The 22,292-nt window shown below is 43.1% G+C and overlaps 1 protein-coding gene across 1 annotated transcript in view; it reads left to right on the forward strand.

Moving 5' to 3' along the window:
* Window positions 1-22,292, forward strand: part of rapgefl1 (Rap guanine nucleotide exchange factor (GEF)-like 1) — an 81,327-nt gene that overhangs the window by 29,683 nt on the left and 29,352 nt on the right. Inside the window, exons 2-5 of the mRNA XM_063018865.1 lie at window positions 7,651-7,729; window positions 16,933-17,083; window positions 17,825-17,922; window positions 21,261-21,373. Coding sequence (XP_062874935.1) covers window positions 7,651-7,729; window positions 16,933-17,083; window positions 17,825-17,922; window positions 21,261-21,373 — 441 coding nt within the window. The remainder of the gene's footprint in view (window positions 1-7,650; window positions 7,730-16,932; window positions 17,084-17,824; window positions 17,923-21,260; window positions 21,374-22,292) is intronic.

Genomic DNA, 22,292 nt, shown 5'->3' on the forward strand with positions numbered 1-22,292 from the left:
TATATATATATATATATATACAGGGGTTGGACAAAATAACTGAAACACCTGGTTTTAGACCACAATAATTTATTAGTATGGTGTAGGGCCTCCTTTTGCGGCCAATACAGCGTCAATTCGTCTTGGAAATGACATATACAAGTCCTGCACAGTGGTCAGAGGGATTTTAAGCCATTCTTCTTGCAGGATAGTGGCCAGGTCACTACGTGATGCTGGTGGAGGAAAACGTTTCCTGACTCGCTTCTCCAAAACACCCCAAAGTGGCTCAATAATATTTAGATCTGGTGACTGCAGGCCATGGGAGATGTTCAACTTCACTTTCATGTTCATCAAACCAATCTTTCACCAGTCTTGCTGTCTGTATTGGTGCATTGTCGTCCTGATACACGGTACCGCCATTGGATGCACATGGTCCTCCAGAATGGTTCGGTAGTCCTTGGCAGTGACGCGCCCATCTAGCACAAGTATTGGGCCAAGGGAATGCCATGATATGGCAGCCCAAACCATCACTGATCCACCCCCATGCTTCACTCTGGGCATGCAACAGTCTGGGTGGTACGCTTCTTTGGGGCTTCTCCACACCGTAACTCTCCCGGATGTGGGGAAAACAGTAAAGGTGGACTCCTCAGAGAACAATTTTGGCATTGGCACGAGTGACCAAAGGTTTGGCTATAGCAGCCCGGCCGTGTATATCGACCCTGTGGAGCTCCCGACGGACAGTTCTGGTGGAAACAGGAGAGTTGAGGTGCACATTTAATTCTGCCGTGATTTGGGCAGCCGTGGTTTTATGTTTTTTGGATACAATCCGGGTTAGCACCCGAACATCCCTTTCAGACAGCTTCCTCTTGCGTCCACAGTTAATCCTGTTGGATGTGGTTTGTCCTTCTTGGTGGTATGCTGACATTACCCTGGATACCGTGGCTCTTGATACATCACAAAGACTTGCTGTCTTGGTCACAGATGCGCCAGCAAGACGTGCACCAACAATTTGTCCTCTTTTGAACTCTGGTATGTCACCCATAATGTTGTGTGCATTGCAATATTTTGAGCAAAACTGTGCTCTTACCCTGCTAATTGAACCTTCACACTCTGCTCTTACTGGTGCAATGTGCAATTAATGAAGATTGACCACCAGACTGGTCCAATTTAGCCATGAAACCTCCCACACTAAAATGACAGGTGTTTCAGTTATTTTGTCCAACCCCTGTATGTACAGTGTATCACAAAAGTGAGTACACCCCTCACATTTCTGCAGATATTTAAGTATATCTTTTCATGGGACAACACTGACAAAATGACACTTTGACACAATGAAAAGTAGTCTGTGTGCAGCTTATATAACAGTGTAAATTTATTCTTCCCTTAAAATAACTCAATATACAGCCATTAATGTCTAAACCACCGGCAACAAAAGTGAGTACACCCCTAAGAGACTACACCTCTAAATGTCCAAATTGAGCACTGCTTGTCATTTTCCCTCCAAAATGTCATGTGACTCGTTAGTGTTACTAGGTCTCAGGTGTGCATAGGGAGCAGGTGTGTTCAATTTAGTAGTACAGCTCTCACACTCTCTCATACTGGTCACTGAAAGTTCCAACATGGCACCTCATGGCAAAGAACTCTCTGAGGATCCTAAAAGACGAACTGTTGCGCTACATGAAGATGGCCAAGGCTACAAGAAGATTGCCAACACCCTGAAACTGAGCTGCAGCACAGTGGCCAAGATCATCCAGCGTTTTTAAAGAGCAGGGTCCACTCAGAACAGACCTCGCGTTGGTCGTCCAAAGAAGCTGAGTGCACGTGCTCAGCATCACATCCAACTGCTGTCTTTAAAAGATAGGCGCAGGAGTGCTGTCAGCATTGCTGCAGAGATTGAAAAGGTGGGGGGTCAGCCTGTCAGTGCTCAGACCATACGCCGCACACTACATCAAATTGGTCTGCATGGCTGTCACCCCAGAAGGAAGCCTCTTCTGAAGTCTCTACACAAGAAAGCCCGCAAACAGTTTGCTGAAGACATGTCAACAAAGGACATGGATTACTGGAACCATGTCCTATGGTCTGATGAGACCAAGATTAATTTGTTTGGTTCAGATGGTCTCAAGCATGTGTGGCGGCAATCAGGTGAGGAGTACAAAGATAAGTGTGTCATGCCTACAGTCAAGCATGGTGGTGGGAATGCCATGGTCTGGGGCTGCATGAGTGCAGCAGGTGTTGGGGAGTTACATTTCATTGAGGGACACATGAACTCCAATATGTACTGTGAAATACTGAAGCAGAGCATGATCCCCTCCCTCCGGAAACTGGGTCGCAGGGCAGTGTTCCAGCATGATAATGACCCCAAACACACCTCTAAGACGACCACTGCTTTATTGAAGAGGCTGAGGGTAAAGGTGATGGACTGGCCAAGCATGTCTCCAGACCTAAACCCAATAGAACATCTTTGGGGCATCCTCAAGCGGAAGGTGGAGGAGCGCAAAGTCTCGAATATCCGCCAGCTCCGTGATGTCGTCATGGAGGAGTGGAAAAGCATTCCAGTGGCAACCTGTGAAGCTCTGGTAAACTCCATGCCCAGGAGAGTTAAGGCAGTTCTGGGAAATAATGATGGCCACACAAAATATTGACACTTCAGGAACTTTCACTAAGGGGTGTACTCACTTTTGTTGCCGGTGGTTTAGACATTAATGGCTGTATATTGAGTTATTTTGAGGGAAGAATAAATTTACACTGTTATATAAGCTGCACACAGACTACTTTTCATTGTGTCAAAGTGTCATTTTGTCAGTGTTGTCCCATGAAAAGATATACTTAAATATCTGCAGAAATGTGAGGGGTGTACTCACTTTTGTGATACACTGTATATATATATATATATATATATATATATATATAGAGAGAGAGAGAGAGAGAGACAGACGGTTGGAGTTAACTTGTTCGTGACGTCACGTGTTTCGCGAATTTCTGTTCGTAATCCAAAATTTGTTCGTACATTTGAAAAAGATCGTTCGTAACCCGAAATGTTCGTATGGTAAACCGTTCGTAACTCAAGGCTCTACTGTATTACTGTGCCGCTATAAATGTGAGATCAGATAACTGATGTCCTCAGTTTAGTGGATATATTATTGAGTAATCAGGGTTTGTCTGATGTGACGATCAGTTGTTTATTTTTAAATGAATGTAGACTGTTTATTGGTGCATTGCTGTGTAGGGAATAGCCCGGGGTTTGCCCCAGTCTAGTAGTTTGCATAAACTGTTTGCATACTATGTGAAGGTCCTGACCTACTTTCAAATTACCTTTTTAAAATGAAGGTACAAACATGCTTTGTTTTACTTTTTTACAGGGAATGCACTACATCTAAGTCTTTCAGGGACAGACTTTCTGTCTTACAGACAGTGGTAGCGTAGTGGGTAGAGCATTGGGTTATCAGTCTTCAGGTGTGTCGTACGATGGCTGACCCTGCACTCTGCCCCCAGCTTCCAAACAAGCTGAGATATGCGGCAAAGCATTCGTACTGTACAAGAGCATTCATACACTGATCAGCCATAACATTAAAACCACCTCCTTGTTTCTACACTCACTGTCCATTTTATCAGCTCCACTTACCATATAGGAACACTTTGTAGTTCTACAATTACTGACTGTAGTCCATCTGTTTTACATACTTTTTTAACCTCCTTTTACTCTGTTCTTTAATAGTCAGGACCCCCACAGGACCACCACAGATCAGGTGGTGGATCATTCTCAGCACTGCAGTGACACTGACATGGTGGTGGTGTGTTAGTGTGTGTTGTGCTGGTGTGAGTGGATCAGACACAGCAGCGCTGCTGGAGTTTTTAAATACCGTGTCCACTCACTGTCCACTCCTACCTAGCTGGTCCACCTTGTAGATGTAAAGTCAGAGACGATCGCTCATCTGTTCCTGATGTTTGAGTTGGTCATCTTTGAGACCTTCATCAGTGGTCACAGGATGCTGTGGCTCACGATTTTTGACCTGAGATGATTGATATGAGACGATACAAGCGACTCAGACAGAACAAACAAAGCTTAACATGATTTATTATATTAAAACAACGACAGATGAATTTCATTAGTGGAGAGAACTTATGAGCAGTAATAATTAAGAGAAGTTTAGCGTCCCTGTGTCATTCTTTTAGTAAATTAAACAACATTAAGCTTTTTAACGATAAGCATTTTAGACTCTCGGAGAAGCTGATTCTCACATTTCTCACAACCCTGATATATAACACAAGTTTAAAAGTAAAACAGTGAGGAAAATACAGCTAAACACAGATACATGTGGACGCTTTTAGAGTGGATTTGACGGTTATTTCACACAAATGCATATTCGTATCGTGGTGCACTTTGATGGCGTTTTACATCTCCTCACCATACCGCTCAAGCCAATCGCTGAGCACAACAGCGATTTGCGCCGAGGCTCGTGGTTTTGCCGCTTCTCATGTAAATGCGCCCTAATGCAGCCTGTCAGTGGGGCTCGGGTCAAAAGCCGTGCTGCCCCACCACCTCAAGAGGCGCCTTGCCCATCCAGGGTGGTTACTCCGCAAACCGGCTGAGCTTATAGCAGGCAGGAACAAAATATACCAGCTACTAAAAATCCAGCAAGCGAAAGCCCAACGAGATCAGCTTTTAAAATGATCTCCCAGGTGCAGCGAATTACCCCTGATGAGACTCAAAGACGGTCTGATTAATTATATAATGCTTCAAGCTAGGGCTGGGCGATTTTCCACAAAAAAAAATCTCGATTATTTTAAAATTATACCCGATTGTCGATTACGATTTCGATTTTTTTGTTCTTGTATAATGCAATTAAAATAAGACTCAAATTTCATTTTTTTTTCATTGTAATTAAAGGCTGCAGAAGTGCAAAAATAGTAACAGCACCACCTATAATTATCCTTTTAAGGGACTCAAACTTTATTACAATAACGATAACACAATAATTAAAACAAAATAGATCTAAATTATCTATATCCTTAACTATCTATATCTAAGAATAGCTCACAAACAACTCTTATTTTAAATAATGTGCAGCAGAACCTCCTTACAGTAGGAAAAAAACTACAAAAAGTTCTGTACAGGTTTCTTAAAAGGAACACGAGCCTGTACTGTGCTGTTTCCACCACTGAGTGAGTCTGTATCAGTATCTACATTGGGGGGCATCAAGTAATCACTCAGCTCAGCTTTGATTTTGTCCTCTTGTGATTTGGGGGGTGGATACAACATTTTGAACGTTTAAGGATGTGTAACGTGTAATTTTAGTCCCATAAAACTTTCAAACTGTATTAACCACTATTTATGTGTCGTAGAATGATTCGCTTCTATTGAACGGCACCTTTAAGCCAAAATAAAGGAACCGATTCACGCATTTGGGAGTCGTTACATACATACGGCTCTTTAAAAGGAACCGAGCCAAAAGATCCGACTCCCCATCACAGAATTCACTGCAGCAGTTTCCCAGACGCGAATTTTTTACTCAGTAACGGATGTGATTTAAAATGTAGCGAATTACAATTCTTAATACAAAACATACTTAAGTAAAAGTAAAATTACAGGCTGTAAAATCTACTTTAAAAAGTACAAGTACACAAAAAAACGACTCAATTACAGTAACGCGGGTAAATGTCATTCGTTACTTTCCACCGGTCAGCCAATCCTGATCGCGCTAATCGGCTCCGGAGTTTTGATTCAGTTCAGCGGTGTTTGATTCAGTGAATCTTAATTAAACTCTTCTGTTTGTGTCTCGTTTTGCCGATCGTGTTTGCACTCCTTATTACTGAATCTAACCGTTACCGTGTATAATCCTTGTTGTCTTCCGTTTTTCTGTTTTAGTTTTCGCTGGTTTTGGACTCTAATCCTTTTTATATTAAACTTTCCCTAATTTACAATCCGCGAGTGTCTGGTCAGTTTCTGCCTCGCGCAATGTTGGTATTTTAATTTAAATATAAAATATGTAAACAATCGCGATTGTCACATTCTAACATCGGATGAAAACCTTCATGCGAATTAACCGAATTAATCGTGAAAATCGCCCAGCCCTACTTCAAGCTGCCCATTAGTGGCAGGGCAGATCAACACAATTCTGTAATCTGAGCCAACTGCCATGACAGGTGTGCCCTTTAAATAATGTAGCAGATAGGATGCAGTTTATGGATGCAGACAGGGAATCCCTCACTTGTGCTGTGTAAACAAAGTCCTCAAGTGCGGCTAATACATGGAATGCAGTCAGTTATCTTTTGCTGGGAATAACGTTCAGTTGCAGAAGCATTAAAAGACATTTTGATGTGTTGCTTGTTGAGCCCAAGGCACTGGTCTCTAAGTTTTTCAGTTTGTCAGCCTATCCCAACTCTCAATGGATGCATGCACACAGAAACACCCTGGACAGGGTGCCAGTCTATCGCACAGCAGACACACCAACACATTTACACCTTAACACACACACACACACACACATCTAAGGGCAATTGTAGTATCTACAGTTAACCTCCCTGTATGTCTTTGGACTGTGAGAAGAAACCAGAGTACCCAGAGGAAACCCACACGTACACAGGGAGAACATAGAACATGCAAACTCCACACAGAAAGGACCCAAACCGCCCCAGCTGGGGATCGAACCCATGACCTTCTTGCTGTGAGGTGACGGTGCTACCTACCCACCTGGCTAAGTGGGTAGCACTGTCGCCTCACAGCAAGATGGTCCTGGGTTCGATCCCCAGACGGGGCGGTCCGGGTCCTTTCTGTGTGGTTATTGCATGTTCTATGTTCTCCCCGTGTCCACGTGGGTTTCCTCCGGGTGTTCCGGTTTCCTCCCACAGTCCAAAGACATGCAAGTGAGGTGAATTGGAGACACTAAATTGTCCAAGGCTGTGTTCGATATAACCTGGTGAGCTAGGGATGTAACGATGCACCACAAGACAGTGGTGACATCGATATTCACTTTAAACAGCAGAGGGCACTGGCGCTATTCACCTCGCCTGGTTGACGTCACTGGCGCTATACCCCTGGTTGCCAGATTCGCGGTTTTTCAGCCCAATTGGGCTTCATTCAAAATTGTTTTGCATAAATAAAAGGCCGTTCATTATTTAGATAAATAAAAGATAATCACCACAAATACAGGATTTTATTTTGTCATCATTTGTCTTCAATTTCAGTTTAAAAAATCGGGGAACAAATCGTATCGTGAACCCAGTATCGGGAATCGATCTTGTGTAATGAGTAACTACCGTTCCTGTCATGAATGTAACCAAAGTGTAAAACATGACATTAAAATCCTAATAAACAAACATCTTTCTTTTTTTTTACATAATTTTGATAAACTGATCAATTAAGACATGATACGATTTGTGAGCTAAAATGAACCCTCAATACGTTTAATAGCTGTTTTCTTCTGGCCATTTTAAGGGTGCATAAATACCTTCCAGTACACACCCTCTTCACTGTTTGACACCTCTTTCCCACCTTAAAATCACTTTCCCAGCGTCTCGTTCAGGTCCATGACTGGTCTAGCAAGTCCTGTTGTGAACAGTCATGTACACGCTGCTTGATTGATGATGCTTTTCAACCTGAGTCTATGTCCAACACCAACGTGTGTGTGTGTTGTGAAACAGCTAATTCTCTTTCTCTTTGTGTTTCTGCAGAAATACTCCTGGACGACTTCATGTTGACACACCCTATCTTCCTGGCATCCGACAAGTTTCAGCAGGTCCTGCTCCAACAGTATCCTTCACGTAATGTTTTCATCATAGCAACTGTTTATAGTGATGCCCAGCAGTTAGTGATGGACTAGTAACAACAAGTGGTGTGTGTGTACATTTCATACACGGGCTGATTTTTGTCATGACGTATTAGTCGTCAGTTTTTCATTGATAATAAGAGTAGTGCTTCTTATAAGAAGTTAAATGGCTTATCTAATCATTTTATTGCAGTGAATCTCCAAAAAGTGACTTTAAAGCCAAAAATGTAGATGCCAGCAACCATTTAGTGTCTTCCACAGATCTGAAATATACTTAAGATGCTAATATGTAGTGGGATGTCTGGTCGGGATTGTTGTTTGGAGGATGCAGACTCCACAAAGACATGGATAAATAACAAAATGAATAGTAGCTGTTTTATTTGCTAGACGACTTTTAACCTACATGTCAGCAATATACAAGAATCTAGTATCTGCATCTAGTAGTGTGAAGACCTCACCACATTTTAACCTTTTTTTTCTATTTTATTTATGCAGTTTCTCCCATTTTCTCACAATTTAGCGTAGCCAGTTTGTCTTCCGCTGCTGGGGGATCCCTGATTGCAGTCCAGGTGGGTACATTGCTGCTCACGCTTCCTCCGACCCGCGTGCAGCCCTCAGCGGAACCTTTTTTCACCTATGCACTCTGCAAAGGTGCCTCTCTATCTGCCAATCAGGGTCCTTACACAGCGTTTGAAGCAGTGTCCCAGCAGAACCGTGTCTGCTGCAGGCACTGCCAGTTATGCCCGCTAGATGGTGCCCAGCTGTCCAGTGGCAACGCCGAGTTTCAAACCCAGGAGTTCAGAGTCTCGGCACTGGTGTGCTGGCGGAATTTCCCACTGCTATATTTCCCAAAGTTATAGGGAGATCACACTTCTGATTATTGATCGGGTATGGGTCAGCAGCAATGGCCTATGGATAAATATGTAGGGAGTTCCCCCATGAGCCAGTCGAGCTGGGAAGGATAGAAAAAGGTTAATCATGCAGCTGTCAAATAAGGTCTCTAACATATTTAATCAAGGCCAAATGCATATCTTGAATATTTAGCATGAGTTAAAAGTTTAAAAAGTTAAAAGTAAGTTAGTTTCTGAAGCATTAAATTTTTATAAATTAATTTTTAAAAATTCACCAGTTTTGTCATTAATACTTAAGTCGCATTTAGGACATTAAACTGCCTCATATATGTTAAAATGGCTTTTAAGGCTTGTTAATATATCAATTTACAGTGATTATAAGGAAAAAGGTCTTTATAGGTAGATGTGCAACAAAATATGACTGTAATTGACATTTTCGGCATTTAGCAGACGCCTTTATCCAAAGTGACTTACATTACAGTTACAGTATATAGTCTGAGCAATTGAGGGTAAAGGGCCTTGCTCCAAGGCCCAACAGTGGCAACCTGGCAGTGGTGGGGCTTTAACCACTAGACGACTGCTTGCCCACTGTTATAAAGTTGAATGAACTTAAAGTAAGATTTTTGAATTATAGTAAGCCCCCTAATGAGAGGATCATACATAAATCTTAAATTATTTGTTTCTTAATAGTTCCAATTAATAACATAAAATAAATAAGTAATTAATGAAATGCATTTTTATCAATTAAAAACTAGCAGGATACTCAGCACAATAAATAAAGATAAAACCAAGCTCAAACCTGATAACTGTTTCCTCCATTCTGAAGCCAAACCTACTCTGTTGTGCATGTTAGTTGGGGTAAATAGAGGACACTCATTGCCCCCTCTCCCGTTGTGTGACCCAGATTCCCAGTTTGAAGAGTCTAGCCTCTCTCTTCATGTACAGTCACGACAGGGATTTATCTGCTCCCAGAGCTGAAATTTATAAAGCTTGTACGCTTCACTCCTTCTAACATAGTGTCTCCATCCTGTTTAATCACCATCTGAACCATTTCCTGATGATTCTGGGTGGTCAGAAAAGTGCCTTGAATTGCTGCTGAAGAGGCAGGCGTGAAAGTCACTCTCTGAAGCACTCAGAACCTCAGGGATCGTTGGCTAGAAAATATGTGTGTGTGTATAGGTGTGGGTGGAGAATCAACTCCTCTGGTCAACAAAATGAGACCCTGCGTGATTGTGTTGTTGCTGTAGTGCTCGCATTGTTACTTTTTAAATCGATGAACCTATGAAAACATGCAGCTTTAATGTCTGCTACGTTATTGGTTCTCAAAGCGAGGTACATGCACCACTGCTGCTACTTGAGGCTCTTTAGTTGGTACTTCAGAAAAAAATATTTACTATAATAATATTAATAATAATAATTAATAAAAAAAAAATACAATGTATTATAAATAATAAATATAAATAATTTAATGTAATGTAATATTTGTAATTATTATTAATAATAATAATAGTAGAAAAATGCTTTTATTTGTCATATATATATAAAAATTCTTTGATATTAAATGATAATAAATAAATAAATGATAACAAATAATAGTGTTAGTGGTGTTACCGGTGTAGTATGGCGTTCGGCAAAGTGATTGAGATGGGGAAGACACTGTTCCTGAGCCGATGTATGCAAATGTATCTCCTCTTTAATTTATCCTTCCATCATTGTGTATCGAAGGCAGTAGCTCAGCGGTTAAGACACTGGACTAGTAGGGGTCAGTGATATAAAAGACATTAGGGCCAGTACTAGCCTAGTGGGTAGAGCTTTGGGTTATCAATTGAAAGGTTGAGAGTTTGAATCTCAGTTCTGCCGTACAGCCAGTATTGGGCCCTTGAGCAAGGCTTCTAAACCCTCTCGGCTCTAGGGGTGCCATACAATTACTGACGCTGTGCTCTGACCCCAGCTTCTATACAAGCTGGGATATATGATAGAGGCTTTCTATAGATAGATAGATAGATAGACAGACAGACAGGGTGGTGGATCATTCTCAGCGCTGCAGTGACACTGACATGGTGGTGGTGTGTTAGTGTGTGTTGTGCTGGTATGAGTGGATCAGAGACAGCAGCGCTGCTGGAGTTTTTAAACACCTCACTGTCACGTCCTGTGACCACTTCATCAGGTCTAGATGATGACCAACTCATACATCAGCAATAGATGAGCGATCGTCTCTGACTTTACATCTACAAGGTGAATCAACTAGGTAGGAGTGTCTAATAAAGTGGACAGTGAGTGGACACGGTATGTAAAAACTCCAGCAGCGCTGCTGTGTCTGATCCACTCATACCAGCACAACACACACTAACACACCACCACCATGTCAGTGTTACTGCAGTGCTGAGAATGATCCACCACCTAAATAATAGCTGCTCTGTAGTGGTCCTGGGAGAGTCCTGATCAGTATACAGTCTAAGCAATTGAGGGTTAAGGGCCTTGCTCAAGGACCCAACAGTGGCAACTTTGCAGTGGTGGTTTGAACTAGCAACCGTCTGCTTACTAGTCCACTATTTTGACCACTAGACTATCCCTGCCCTGTATCTCCTCCCAGATGGCAGAAGGTTGTACAGTAATCTGCAAGGTTGCTGATTCAAGCCCCACTAGTGTCAGGTTGCCAGTGTTGGGCTCTCAAACCAGGACCTTAACTTTCAATTGCAATTGGATAAAAGTGTCCAAAACAAGCTGAAAATGTAAGTGTGTATTTGTTGGCAGTATCAGGCTGCCAATACAAGAACATGGTAACGTAATGTGTTTTTTACAGTCATAACAGCTAGGGTTTATTATTAAACAAATAACTCAACCCAGTTTCATCTTAATCCTTAAACGTATTATAAGGAAACAGCAGAATGCAGTGTAATGTACCACAGCCGTGCAGTTAGTAGTTCTACTTAATAAAGGTGGAGATAAATTTGGTAAATCATTTATAGCTGTTCATGATTTTGCTTCAATAAGCCACGTAAAGCTTTTTATATTCACTGATCAGCCATAACATTAAAACCACCTCCTTGTTTCTACACGTATTGTTAATTTTATCAGCTCCACTTACCATATAGAAGCACTTTGTAGCTCTACAATTACTGACTGTAGTCCATCTGTTTCTCTGCATGCTTTGTTAGCCCCCAGGACCGCTACAGAGCAGGTATTATTTGGGTGGTGGGTCATTCTCAGCACTGCAGTGACACTGACATGGTGGTGGTGTGTTAGTGTGTGTTGTGCTAGTATGACTGGATAAGACACAGCAGTGCTGCTGGAGTTTTTAAACACCTCACTTTCACTGCTGGACTGAGAATAGTCCACCAACCAAAAATATATTCAGCCAACAGCGCCTCGTGGGCAGCGTCCTGTGACCACTGATGAAGATCTCAAAGATGACCAACTCAAACATCAGCGATAGATGAGCGATCGTCTCTGACTTTACATCTACAAGGTGGACCAAGTAGGTAGGAGTGTCTAATAGAGTGGACAGTGAGTGGACACGGTATTTAAAAACTCCAGCAGCGCTGCTGTGTTTGATCCACTTATACCAGCACAACACACACTAACACACCACCACCATGTCAGTGTCAGTGCAGTGATGAGAATGATCCACCACCTAAATAATACCTGCTCTGTGGTGGTCCTGTGGGGGTCCTGACCACTGAAGAACAGCATGAAAGGGGGCTAACAAAGCATGCAGAGAAACAGATGGACTACAGTCAGTAATTGTAGAACTACAAAGTGCTCCTATATGGTAAGTAGAGCTGATAAAATGGACAGTGAGTGTAGAAACAAGGAGGTGGTTTAAATGTTATGGCTGATCAGTGTATAATATCCTTATAAAACGTCTCACAATGGTCTGCTTTCAACTAATACTGTTCCTGCTCTCAGCTTTTAGTCTATCTGTGGTCGTAGATTACGTCCCTCGTCTCTCTCTTCCTTATCTCCGCCCGTCCTCGCCTCTCTCCAGGTCTGGAACTGGAAATCCAAGCCTAATTAAGTCTTTTGTTGTGGGAGCGCGTCTGCTTCCTGCTGGACCCGAACACAAAGGGAAAACCCCTTGGCCCGCGTCCCTCTCGCCACTTCTGATAGGATTGGGTTTTAAAATAGAGCCTTCTCTTTTACTCGGCTCTGTCAGCTTAGCACACACACCGACACGCACACTTTTCCACTGCGAGAGAGCGACTGAACCGGAGATCAAAGCCCGCAGGCTGAGCTCTGTGGAACAGGAGGCTGGTTTGCCCTGCTGGGGGCCAGGTACCACCGGCTCGGCTCAGCCCAGCGTTTGGAAGTGGCAGCGGGCATTAATATAGTTATGTTTGGAAGGTTATCAAAGGCGGCTTGTGCATCTGTGCTGCTCGGCTGTTTGGGTTGTGGTTTTAAATTTGGATAATGGGTTTGGAGGTCGAGCTTGCCCTCTTTAGTTTGGGCTGAATTATAATGCAACTACAATGTAACAATATTAGCTACAAATTGATATATAACTTATATTATAATTATATTATAAATATAATATATATAAATTATTTTATATGTATATATATATATATATATATATATATATATATATATATATATATATATATATATATATATATATACAGTATATACAGGGGTTGGACAATGAAACTGAAACACCTGTCATTTTAGTGTGGGAGGTTTCATGGCTAAATTGGACCAGTCTGGTGGCCAATCTTCATTAATTGCACATTGCACCAGTAAGAGCAGAGTGTGAACGTTCAATTAGCAGGGTAAGAGCACAGTTTTGCTCAAAATATTGCAATGCACACAACATTATGGGTGACCTACCAGAGTTCAAAAGAGGACAAATTGTTGGTGCACGTCTTGCTGGCGCATCTGTGACCAAGACAGCAAGTCTTTGTGATGTATCAAGAGCCACGGTATCCAGGGTAATGTCAGCATACCACCAAGAAGGACAAACCACATCCAACAGGATTAACTGTGGACGCAAGAGGAAGCTGTCTGAAAGGGATGTTCGGGTGCTAACCCGGATTGTATCCAAAAAACATAAAACCACGGCTGCCCAAATCACGGCAGAATTAAATGTGCACCTCAACTCTCCTGTTTCCACCAGAACTGTCCGTCGGGAGCTCCACAGGGTCGATATACACGGCCGGGCTGCTATAGCCAAACCTTTGGTCACTCGTGCCAATGCCAAACGTCGGTTTCAATATATATACAGGGGTTGGACAATGAAACTGAAACACCTGGTTTTAGACCACAATAATTTATTAGTATGGTGTAGGGCCTCCTTTTGCGGCCAATACAGCGTCAATTCGTCTTGGAAATGACATATGCAAGTCCTGCACAGTGGTCAGAGGGATTTTAAGCCATTCTTCTTGCAGGATAGTGGCCAGGTCACTACGTGATGCTGGTGGAGGAAAACGTTTCCTGACTCGCTTCTCCAAAACACCCCAAAGTGGCTCAATAATATTTAGATCTGGTGACTGTGCAGGCCATGGGAGATGTTCAACTTCACTTTCATGTTCATCAAACCAATCTTTCACCAGTCTTGCTGTGTGTATTGGTGCATTGTCATCCTGATACACGGCACCGCCATTGGATGCACATGGTCCTCCAGAATGGTTCGGTAGTCCTTGGCAGGACTGTGCTCCCAGCTCCCTTGAGATCATTGACAAGCTCCTCCCGTGTAATTCTGGGCTGACCTCACCTTTCTCAGAATCATTCTTACCCCACCAGGTGAGATCTTGCATGGAGCTCCAGAGTGAGGGTGATTGACTGTGATCTTGTATTTCTTCCATTTTCGAATTATTGCACCAACAGTGGTCTCTTTCTCACCAAGCTTCTTGCTGACAGTCTTGTAGCCCATTCCAGCCTTGTGCAGGTCTACAATCTTGTCCCTGACGTCCTTTGATAGCTCTTTGGTCTTGCCCATGGTGGTCGAGAGATTTGAACGGAAGAAACTGATTCTGTGACGGGAGTCTTTTATACAGGGACAGGACTAATTTGTGTGCCTCATGGGCACATAACCGGTCTGTGGGGGTCAGAATTCTTGCTGGTTGGTAGGGGATCAAATACTTATTTCCCGTAATTAAATACAAATGAATTTATAACTTTTATTTAATGTTTTTTTTCTGGATTTTTTGTTGATATTCTGTCTCTCTCTGTTAAAATAAACCTTCCATAAAAATTATAGACTGTTCAAGTCTTTGTAAGGGTGTAAACTTACAAAATCAGCCGGGGATCAAATACTTATTTTCCCCACTGTGTATATATACACAGACGACCGGTAGCAGAGCTGAGATTCGAACTTGTTGTTATCTCTTAATTTATGACTGTCTGACCCACTGCTATTTAATTTACATATTTTTAATTAATGTCTATAATGTGTAATAGCCCTGTGATGGATTGAAGCCCTGTCCAGGGTATTTCTGCCCTGCACACAGTGTGTTCCCCAGTGAAATCAGACCTGTCGTGACCCTGACCAGGGTAAAGCGGTTCATGAGAACGAAATGAGGAAACAAAATGTAAACACAGCACTAATTACTAAAACATCTGTATTGTGACTGTTTCACAGGGTTTTGTCTTTTTGTCTCTTAGGGAATAAAACTTTCCACAGCTCTGCTAGAACAGGAAGGACATCAGTGTTTGTGTGCTAAGCTTTTTTTGTGTGTCTCGCTGTGATGGGTGTGTTCACTTGTCTTCACTAGGTTGTAATTATGCAGACTGGCTGGCCACATGCTATGGTTCGTGTTTTTCCACCTTTGCATCTGCACGTGTTTGTGAGTTGAAAGAGAACTCGATTTTTAGGTACCACTAAGCGTCTGTTGGTACATGTTTGCTGCCCAAAAAAATCCCATAAATAATTAGAAGATACTAAAATAATTCAAATAATCCACTAGCCTACAAATGCATGCAGCCTAACGGTTAAGGTGCTGGATTAGTAATCGAAAGGTTGCTGGTCCATTTTATCAGCGCCACTTACCATATAGAAGCACTTTGTAGTTCTACAATTACTGACTGTAGTCCATCTGTTACTCTGCATGCTTTCCCAGGACCACCACAGAGCAGGTATTATTTAGGAGGTGGATCGTTCTCAGCACTGCAGTGACACTGACATGGTGGTGGTGTGTTTGTGTGTGTTGTGCTGGTATGAGTGGATCAGACACAGCAATGCTGCTGGAGTTTTTAAGCACCTCACTGTCACTGCTGGACTGAGAATAGTCCACCAACCAAAAATATCCAGCCAACAGCGCCCCGTGGGCAGCGTCCTGTGACCACTGATGAAGGTCTAAAAGATTATCAACTCAAACATCAGCGATAGATGAGCGATCGTCTCTGACTTTACATCTACAAGGCGGACCAACTAGGTAGGAGTGTCTAATAGAGTGGACAGTGAGTGGACACGGTATTTAAAAACTCCAGCAGCGCTGCTGTGTCTGATCCACTCATACCAGCACAGCACAACACACACTAACACACCACCATTATGTCATTATTACTGCAGTGCTGAGAATGATCCACCACCTAAATAATACCTGCTCTGTGGTGGTCCTGTTAGGGGCTTTAAAAAGTATGTAGATTAACAGATGGACTACAGTCAGTAATTGTAGAACTGCAAAGTGCTTCTATATGGTAAGTGGAGCTGATAAAATAGACAGTGTGTGTAGAAACAAGGAGGTGGTCACCGAATTATGTACAGTTTTAACAGTATTACACATTGTTGGATATGATATGATGAGATAAAACAATATTAGTATTGATTATTATGACACCATGTTTTTATTGTAGTACAGAGTGCATGGTGCGCTGTTCGGGCGGTGCTGATTGTAAAGTCTGACAGCAGCAGGGAGCAAAGCGCTGTTGTATCTCAGGTCATGCAGTGGGTGGGAGGTGTTGTCCATTAGGGATGACAGCCTGGCCATCATCCTTCTTTCTCCAACCGCTTCCAATGAGTTATGTTATCTGGCATGCTAGTGGGTTGTGTCACATCTGACCATTGGTTTGAATGGCCTGAGGCTAATTGCGTTATCTTAGTAAGCGAAAACTGCTGTGTCATAATCACTGTCTGAGTAGTGTGTCTAAATAACCTGCCTTATAGGTTTTGTCTTGTTAGAATTCTCTCTACTTAGACTGCTCCCTAGGTAGGCACTAGGCAGCAAGGCAGCTCACTAGGTTTTCAGACAGACCCCATGTGTTTATGTACCTTGCATCTCACATAGCTCAGACTACAGTCATGCTAGAACTTAAGCTTGAAGCTTATAATTCACTTTATGCATCTGTTAGCAATAGCTACGCCTAAAACGGTTCGGCTTGCTCCTTAACCCCCTGCTCAGGTTCGGAGCTGAGCCCAAACAGGGCGAGGGCTGGCCTTGCTGGGACGGAGCGGAGAGGAAGCAGGCTGTGCTAAGCGTGGCCTTCCGCTACCTGGACACGTACAGAGAACTGCTACAGGAGGAAGGTGACAGATCCAACAGCTTCCCCAAGGTACGTACACACACACACACACACACACACACACACACACACTCACTCACCCCTTTTCCACCGACGTGGCATGGAGCCCGTTCCGGTTCCCGAACTTGACTTTGAACCGGTTCCGCGTGTTTCCATCGGAAAAAAGAGGTTCCAGACCGCGAACTAGCGGGCCAATCTGGCACCACAGAATACTTGGTTTTTCAGCCCGAACCGTGACGTCCGTCTGTGGGCGTGTCATGTTGTACAGCATAGCACGTTAGCAACAATGGCGTCAGCTGGGGTCTCGTATGGAGCTTAACGCTGCATTTTTATCTTTTAAAGTTCACCTGACTACATTTTGAATGCACTACGGGATTACTATTATGAACCGGCGGCACACGAGACGAGGACGCGCCAGTCATCTGCGATCGAGCCGTGGCTCACTAAGGGGAGGGGGGGCGTGGCAGAAGCAGCGCAAGGTATGCGCGACCAAGTGCCATTCCACCGGGGGGAGGGGGGCACCAAGGTTCAGAGGAACCGGTTCAAGAACCATGGTTTTTGTGGTGGAAAAGGGGTAACACACACATCCAAGAGAGTTTTCAAAGTGTTGATCGTGGCATGAGTCTATCAGTGTAGCCATGGTAACAAGACTGACTCAACGCTGCGTATCTGAAATATTGGCCAAAGCAATTATTATCTCAAAGTCCAGCTTTCTACCAGCTGACGCCCTGATGTGTACGTGTTGTGTATTGTGTACTGGTTTTGATACAGGATCTGTACCTGTGCGCTGTACAAGAGCTGAGCCACTTTCCTGAGCTGGTGGAGGACGTTCTAAAGCTCCAGCGCTGGACCGAGATCCTTCACAACCCGTGAGTGGCCTACACATGGCAGTCAGTCCTGTCACAATCACCTCTGTGCAACATATTTGCAGGAGATGCATTTATATATATTTATACACTTGTTTCTACACTCACTGTCCATTTTATCAGCTCCACTTACCATATAAAAGTATTGTACTGACTGTAGTCCACCTGTTTCTCCACATACTTTTTTAACCATGTTCTACTCTGTTCTTCAATGGTCAGGACCACCACAGAGCAGGTATTATTTGGGTGGTGGATCATTCTCAGCACTGCAGTGACACTGACATGGTGGTGGTGTGTTAGTGTGTGTTGTGCTGGTATGAGTGGATCAGACACAGCAGCGCTGCTGGAGTTTTTAAATACCGTGTCCACTCACTGTCCACTCTATTAGACACCCCTACCTAGTTGGTCCACCTTGTAGATGTAAATTCAGAGACGATCGCTCATCTGTTGCTGCTGTTTGAGTCGGTCATCTTCTAGACCTTCATCAGTGGTCACAGGACGCTGCCCAGGTAGGGAGCCGGTTAACTGATGCAAGTACAACTTCTGATGGCTGATTGGTGGAATAATGAGGAATATGCTGATCCACATATGAACTCGCCTCGTGTAGGTGAAAAGATGCAGTCGCTTACTGCTCACGTGTCAGAGGGGGCGTGTGTCAGTTCGCTCTCCTCAATCAGGGGCGGGGGTCAGCACCAGTATAGAGGAAGCATAACACAATTGGGTAAAAAATCGGAAGCGTTAAAATCGGCAAAAGCAACACATTTATTTATTTAGGGTTGCCATTTCATTCGTTGATGATGGAAAATCAGTCAGAACCCTGAGCTTTTTTTCACTGCATTGTGACGCTCCCACCTAAGGGTGATATGAGACAATAACACCCGAATGCATCGAGAGGAACAGACGGATGTTGTTCATTCTTTCTTTCGGCCCGGTAATAAATGACCTGGTACCGGTCCATGGCCCGATGGTTGGAAACCAACCGCTGTAGTCGATTGCTTCTTTTCACCTGCACAAGGCAGGCTCATATGGGACTCAGCCTTACTCACGGAGAGTCACGCACTGATCCCCATCATCCCCCATCTCTGTGCAGGCACCATCCATCAGCCAGCTATGATAAATCCCCTCTGGCATCCAACACAACAGACGAGAGCCAATCATTGTCCGTATAGGTGCCCAGCCTGCCGGTAACAGGGCCAATATTCAAACTTGCAAGTTTGACATGTCAGCTCTGGTGTGCTCGGTGTTTTACCGCCGCGCCACTTGATCGCCCCAGGATGCTTTTAATTAAAAACCAAAACCACATTTATACCCCCTCCAGCTATAACGAGGTTAGTTTCAAAGGAAATTACACAAAAGGTGCTCATGTTTCCTTTTATTAAAATACAGAAGCAGGCTATAAAATCTAAACATCACACCCTACTGAGCCTATAATAAAACGCCAAAGCTGTTTCTTTGTGAGCCGCCTAATTAGAAAGTGGAAAGTGTTACATGTGGTGGTTGATGCGTTCCTTATGCGACAAAGCTTTGAGTGTAAACACCAGAAGCTGTAAACACCATGTACTTCAGAAATGACCATATTGATGCACATACAGTTGCAACAGTTTGGTCATGGTACACTTTTCCACTGTTAACGCGTCCACCCAGTGTTGATGTGGTCTGAGTTGTAATTTTTACATCAGTATATTAGGGGAACATTTGACCCGTCACCCCAGTATATCTTGTCATTACGGCCTTGTGACAATGCTACTCATACTATGTTAGCCAGTATGCTTACACTAAGCAGCTGATTTATTTATCCATATTTATTAATCTTCAGTCAAGATTTTGGATCTAAAGCTTATATTTGATCTAGGAATTTAGGTGCAAGACAGAAAAACATTGTTGACTGGGTGCCAATCCATCAAAAAGCAACACACATTTATTTATTCAGGGTTGCCAGTTCATCTTTTGCAATATTTTTAGTATGTGGGAGGAAAACTGTTTACCCATAAGAGAATTCACCATGGTGCGAGATGGCACCAACTCTCTCCTGCACTACGTCATAATATATTAAAACTAGAGATGCATGAGTACCGATACTCATTAACTTGTACTCGTACTCGCAAACGAGGCTCCGATACTAAACATCCGATACCGTGTGCCTAGTGCACGTTGCTGCGTTATGCCTGGTTCACACTACACGACTTTTGCCCTGATTTTCGCTCGGCGGCTGGTCGGCGCTAGATTTGCCGGCTCGGGAGCAACTCGGCGTTCGCTCGGCGATCAAAACTCGGCTCTCGATCGCTAAGTGTGAACTATCCAACAACTCGATCCGACCGGCTCGCCGAGCGCTCGAGTTTTCTAGCACGTCAGATATCTGATCTCAGATGTGCGACTGGGAATGAGTGACATGCCGAACAGCCAATGAGAACGCAGGATACGGTGTGAGGGGAAACGCAGGAGAGGAGTGTAAACAGGTGGGACAGGGGGGGATAATACAGTTTATATCAGAATACACCGACACACACGTTTTACAGTATTTCTGACCTGATCGTTCTCTACAAAACATAACAAAACACCAATATTGTAAAAATATTTATTAACCTCCAACTCACTACAGAACAATCCATGCTGCTCGTGTTGCCAAATCCACTCAGATTCATTTATTTTTCCTCCTTGATTTCATCACGTCAGCGCACAAACACTTTGATCACTCGCTACTTGTTGACGTGCATTTTTGGACGTGGTATCATTAAACTTCTCGTCACTTCTCACGTGTGTTTTTGTTAAAAAAAAAAAAACGGTATTCTAAATAGGTATCGGTATCGGCAAGTACAAAAATACATGTACTTGTACTCGTACTCGGTTGGGAAAAAATGGTATTGATGCATCCCTAATTAAAATAATATGAACAAAAAAATGTTTTAAATAAATGGCTTTAAGTATTTATTTATTTATTTATTAGGATTTTAATGTCATGTTTTACACTTTGGTTACATTCATGACAGGAACAGTAGTTACTCATTACACAAGATTCATCAGTTCACAAGGTTATATCAAACACACTCATGGTCAATTTAGTGTCTCCAATTCACCTCACTTGCATGTTTTTGGACTGTGGGAGCACAGTTATGGGGGTGATTGAGCTTTTTGGTGATATTTTACTCTACTGTTAAAGCCAAATATATAAAGTGTTTGTTTATTAGGATTTAAACATCTTATTTTACACTTCGGATACATTCATGACTGGAGGAAGCAGAACTGATACACGACTCACCAGTTCAAGTTCAATGTCAAGCACCTTTATTGGCAATTTTGTACCATCAGTTGTTCTGACTCCCCTCTCTCTCTTATGCTTCCAGTGCAGAGGAAGAGAAGGAGAGTCGGAGGAAACAGGTGCGTCCACTGTTTCGCCACTTCAGGCGCATCGACGCCTGCTTGCAGCCGCGAGAGGCCTTCCGTGGCTCAGACGAGAGTAAGTCCAGACTGTTTTCAAAGATTTGAAAGAAGCTACAGTTGCAATCTGAAATATTAAACCGCCCTCGCCTCCAGGTACACTTACTTGAAAATGCTTTCGCTTTGATAACCTCTAATAAGGTTTATAAGACCATATGTTGCAGACCATGTACACCCTTTCATGGAAACGATATTCCCTGATGGCTGTGGCCTCTTTCAGCAGGATAATGCACCCTGCCACAAAGCAAAAATGCTTCAGGAATGGTTTGAGGAGCACAACAACGAGTTTGACCTGGCCCGTAAATTCCCAGACCTCAATCCAATCGAGCATCTGTGGGATGTGCTGGACAAACAAGTCCCATCCATGGAGGCCCCACCTCACAACTTACAGGAGTTAAAGGATCTTCTGCAAACATTTTGGTGCCAGATACCACAGCACACCTTCGGGGGTCTAGTGGAGTCCATGCCTCGATGGGTCAGGGCTGTTTGCGGCTGCTGATTTTGAAAAATCCTAAAATTGCCTCTGCGCTGCAAAAAGGTTTAGAGTTATAAATCCTTATTTCATTTCATGTTTGTGTGTGTGTGGGGGGGGGGGGGGGATATTTCAAATTGCAACTGTGTTTGTAGATGGGCGTGTACCAATCAGTACAGTATGCCCACACTGGACCCATGGGTGCATTTTATTATTGCTCTAATGCACTTCGAGAATTAGTCTGTGTTATCTGACACGTGTCTCGAGCCAAGTGCTCTCCCAGACTCCAATCAATATGCAGTCCTAAACAGGAAATAGCTGCTGACCTTTTTGACCTGGTGTAACCTTTTTAACTGAAGACTTATAATCAAGGTAACAGGCAGCAAACCAGTACATTGATTAAGTTTCAGTTTCTATTGAGCTTAAGAAATAACTAACAATGCCATTAAACCGTGTAAATAAAAGG

The sequence above is a fragment of the Trichomycterus rosablanca genome, chromosome 22, assembly GCF_030014385.1.
Source record: "Trichomycterus rosablanca isolate fTriRos1 chromosome 22, fTriRos1.hap1, whole genome shotgun sequence".
NCBI classification, from domain to species: domain Eukaryota; kingdom Metazoa; phylum Chordata; class Actinopteri; order Siluriformes; family Trichomycteridae; genus Trichomycterus; species Trichomycterus rosablanca.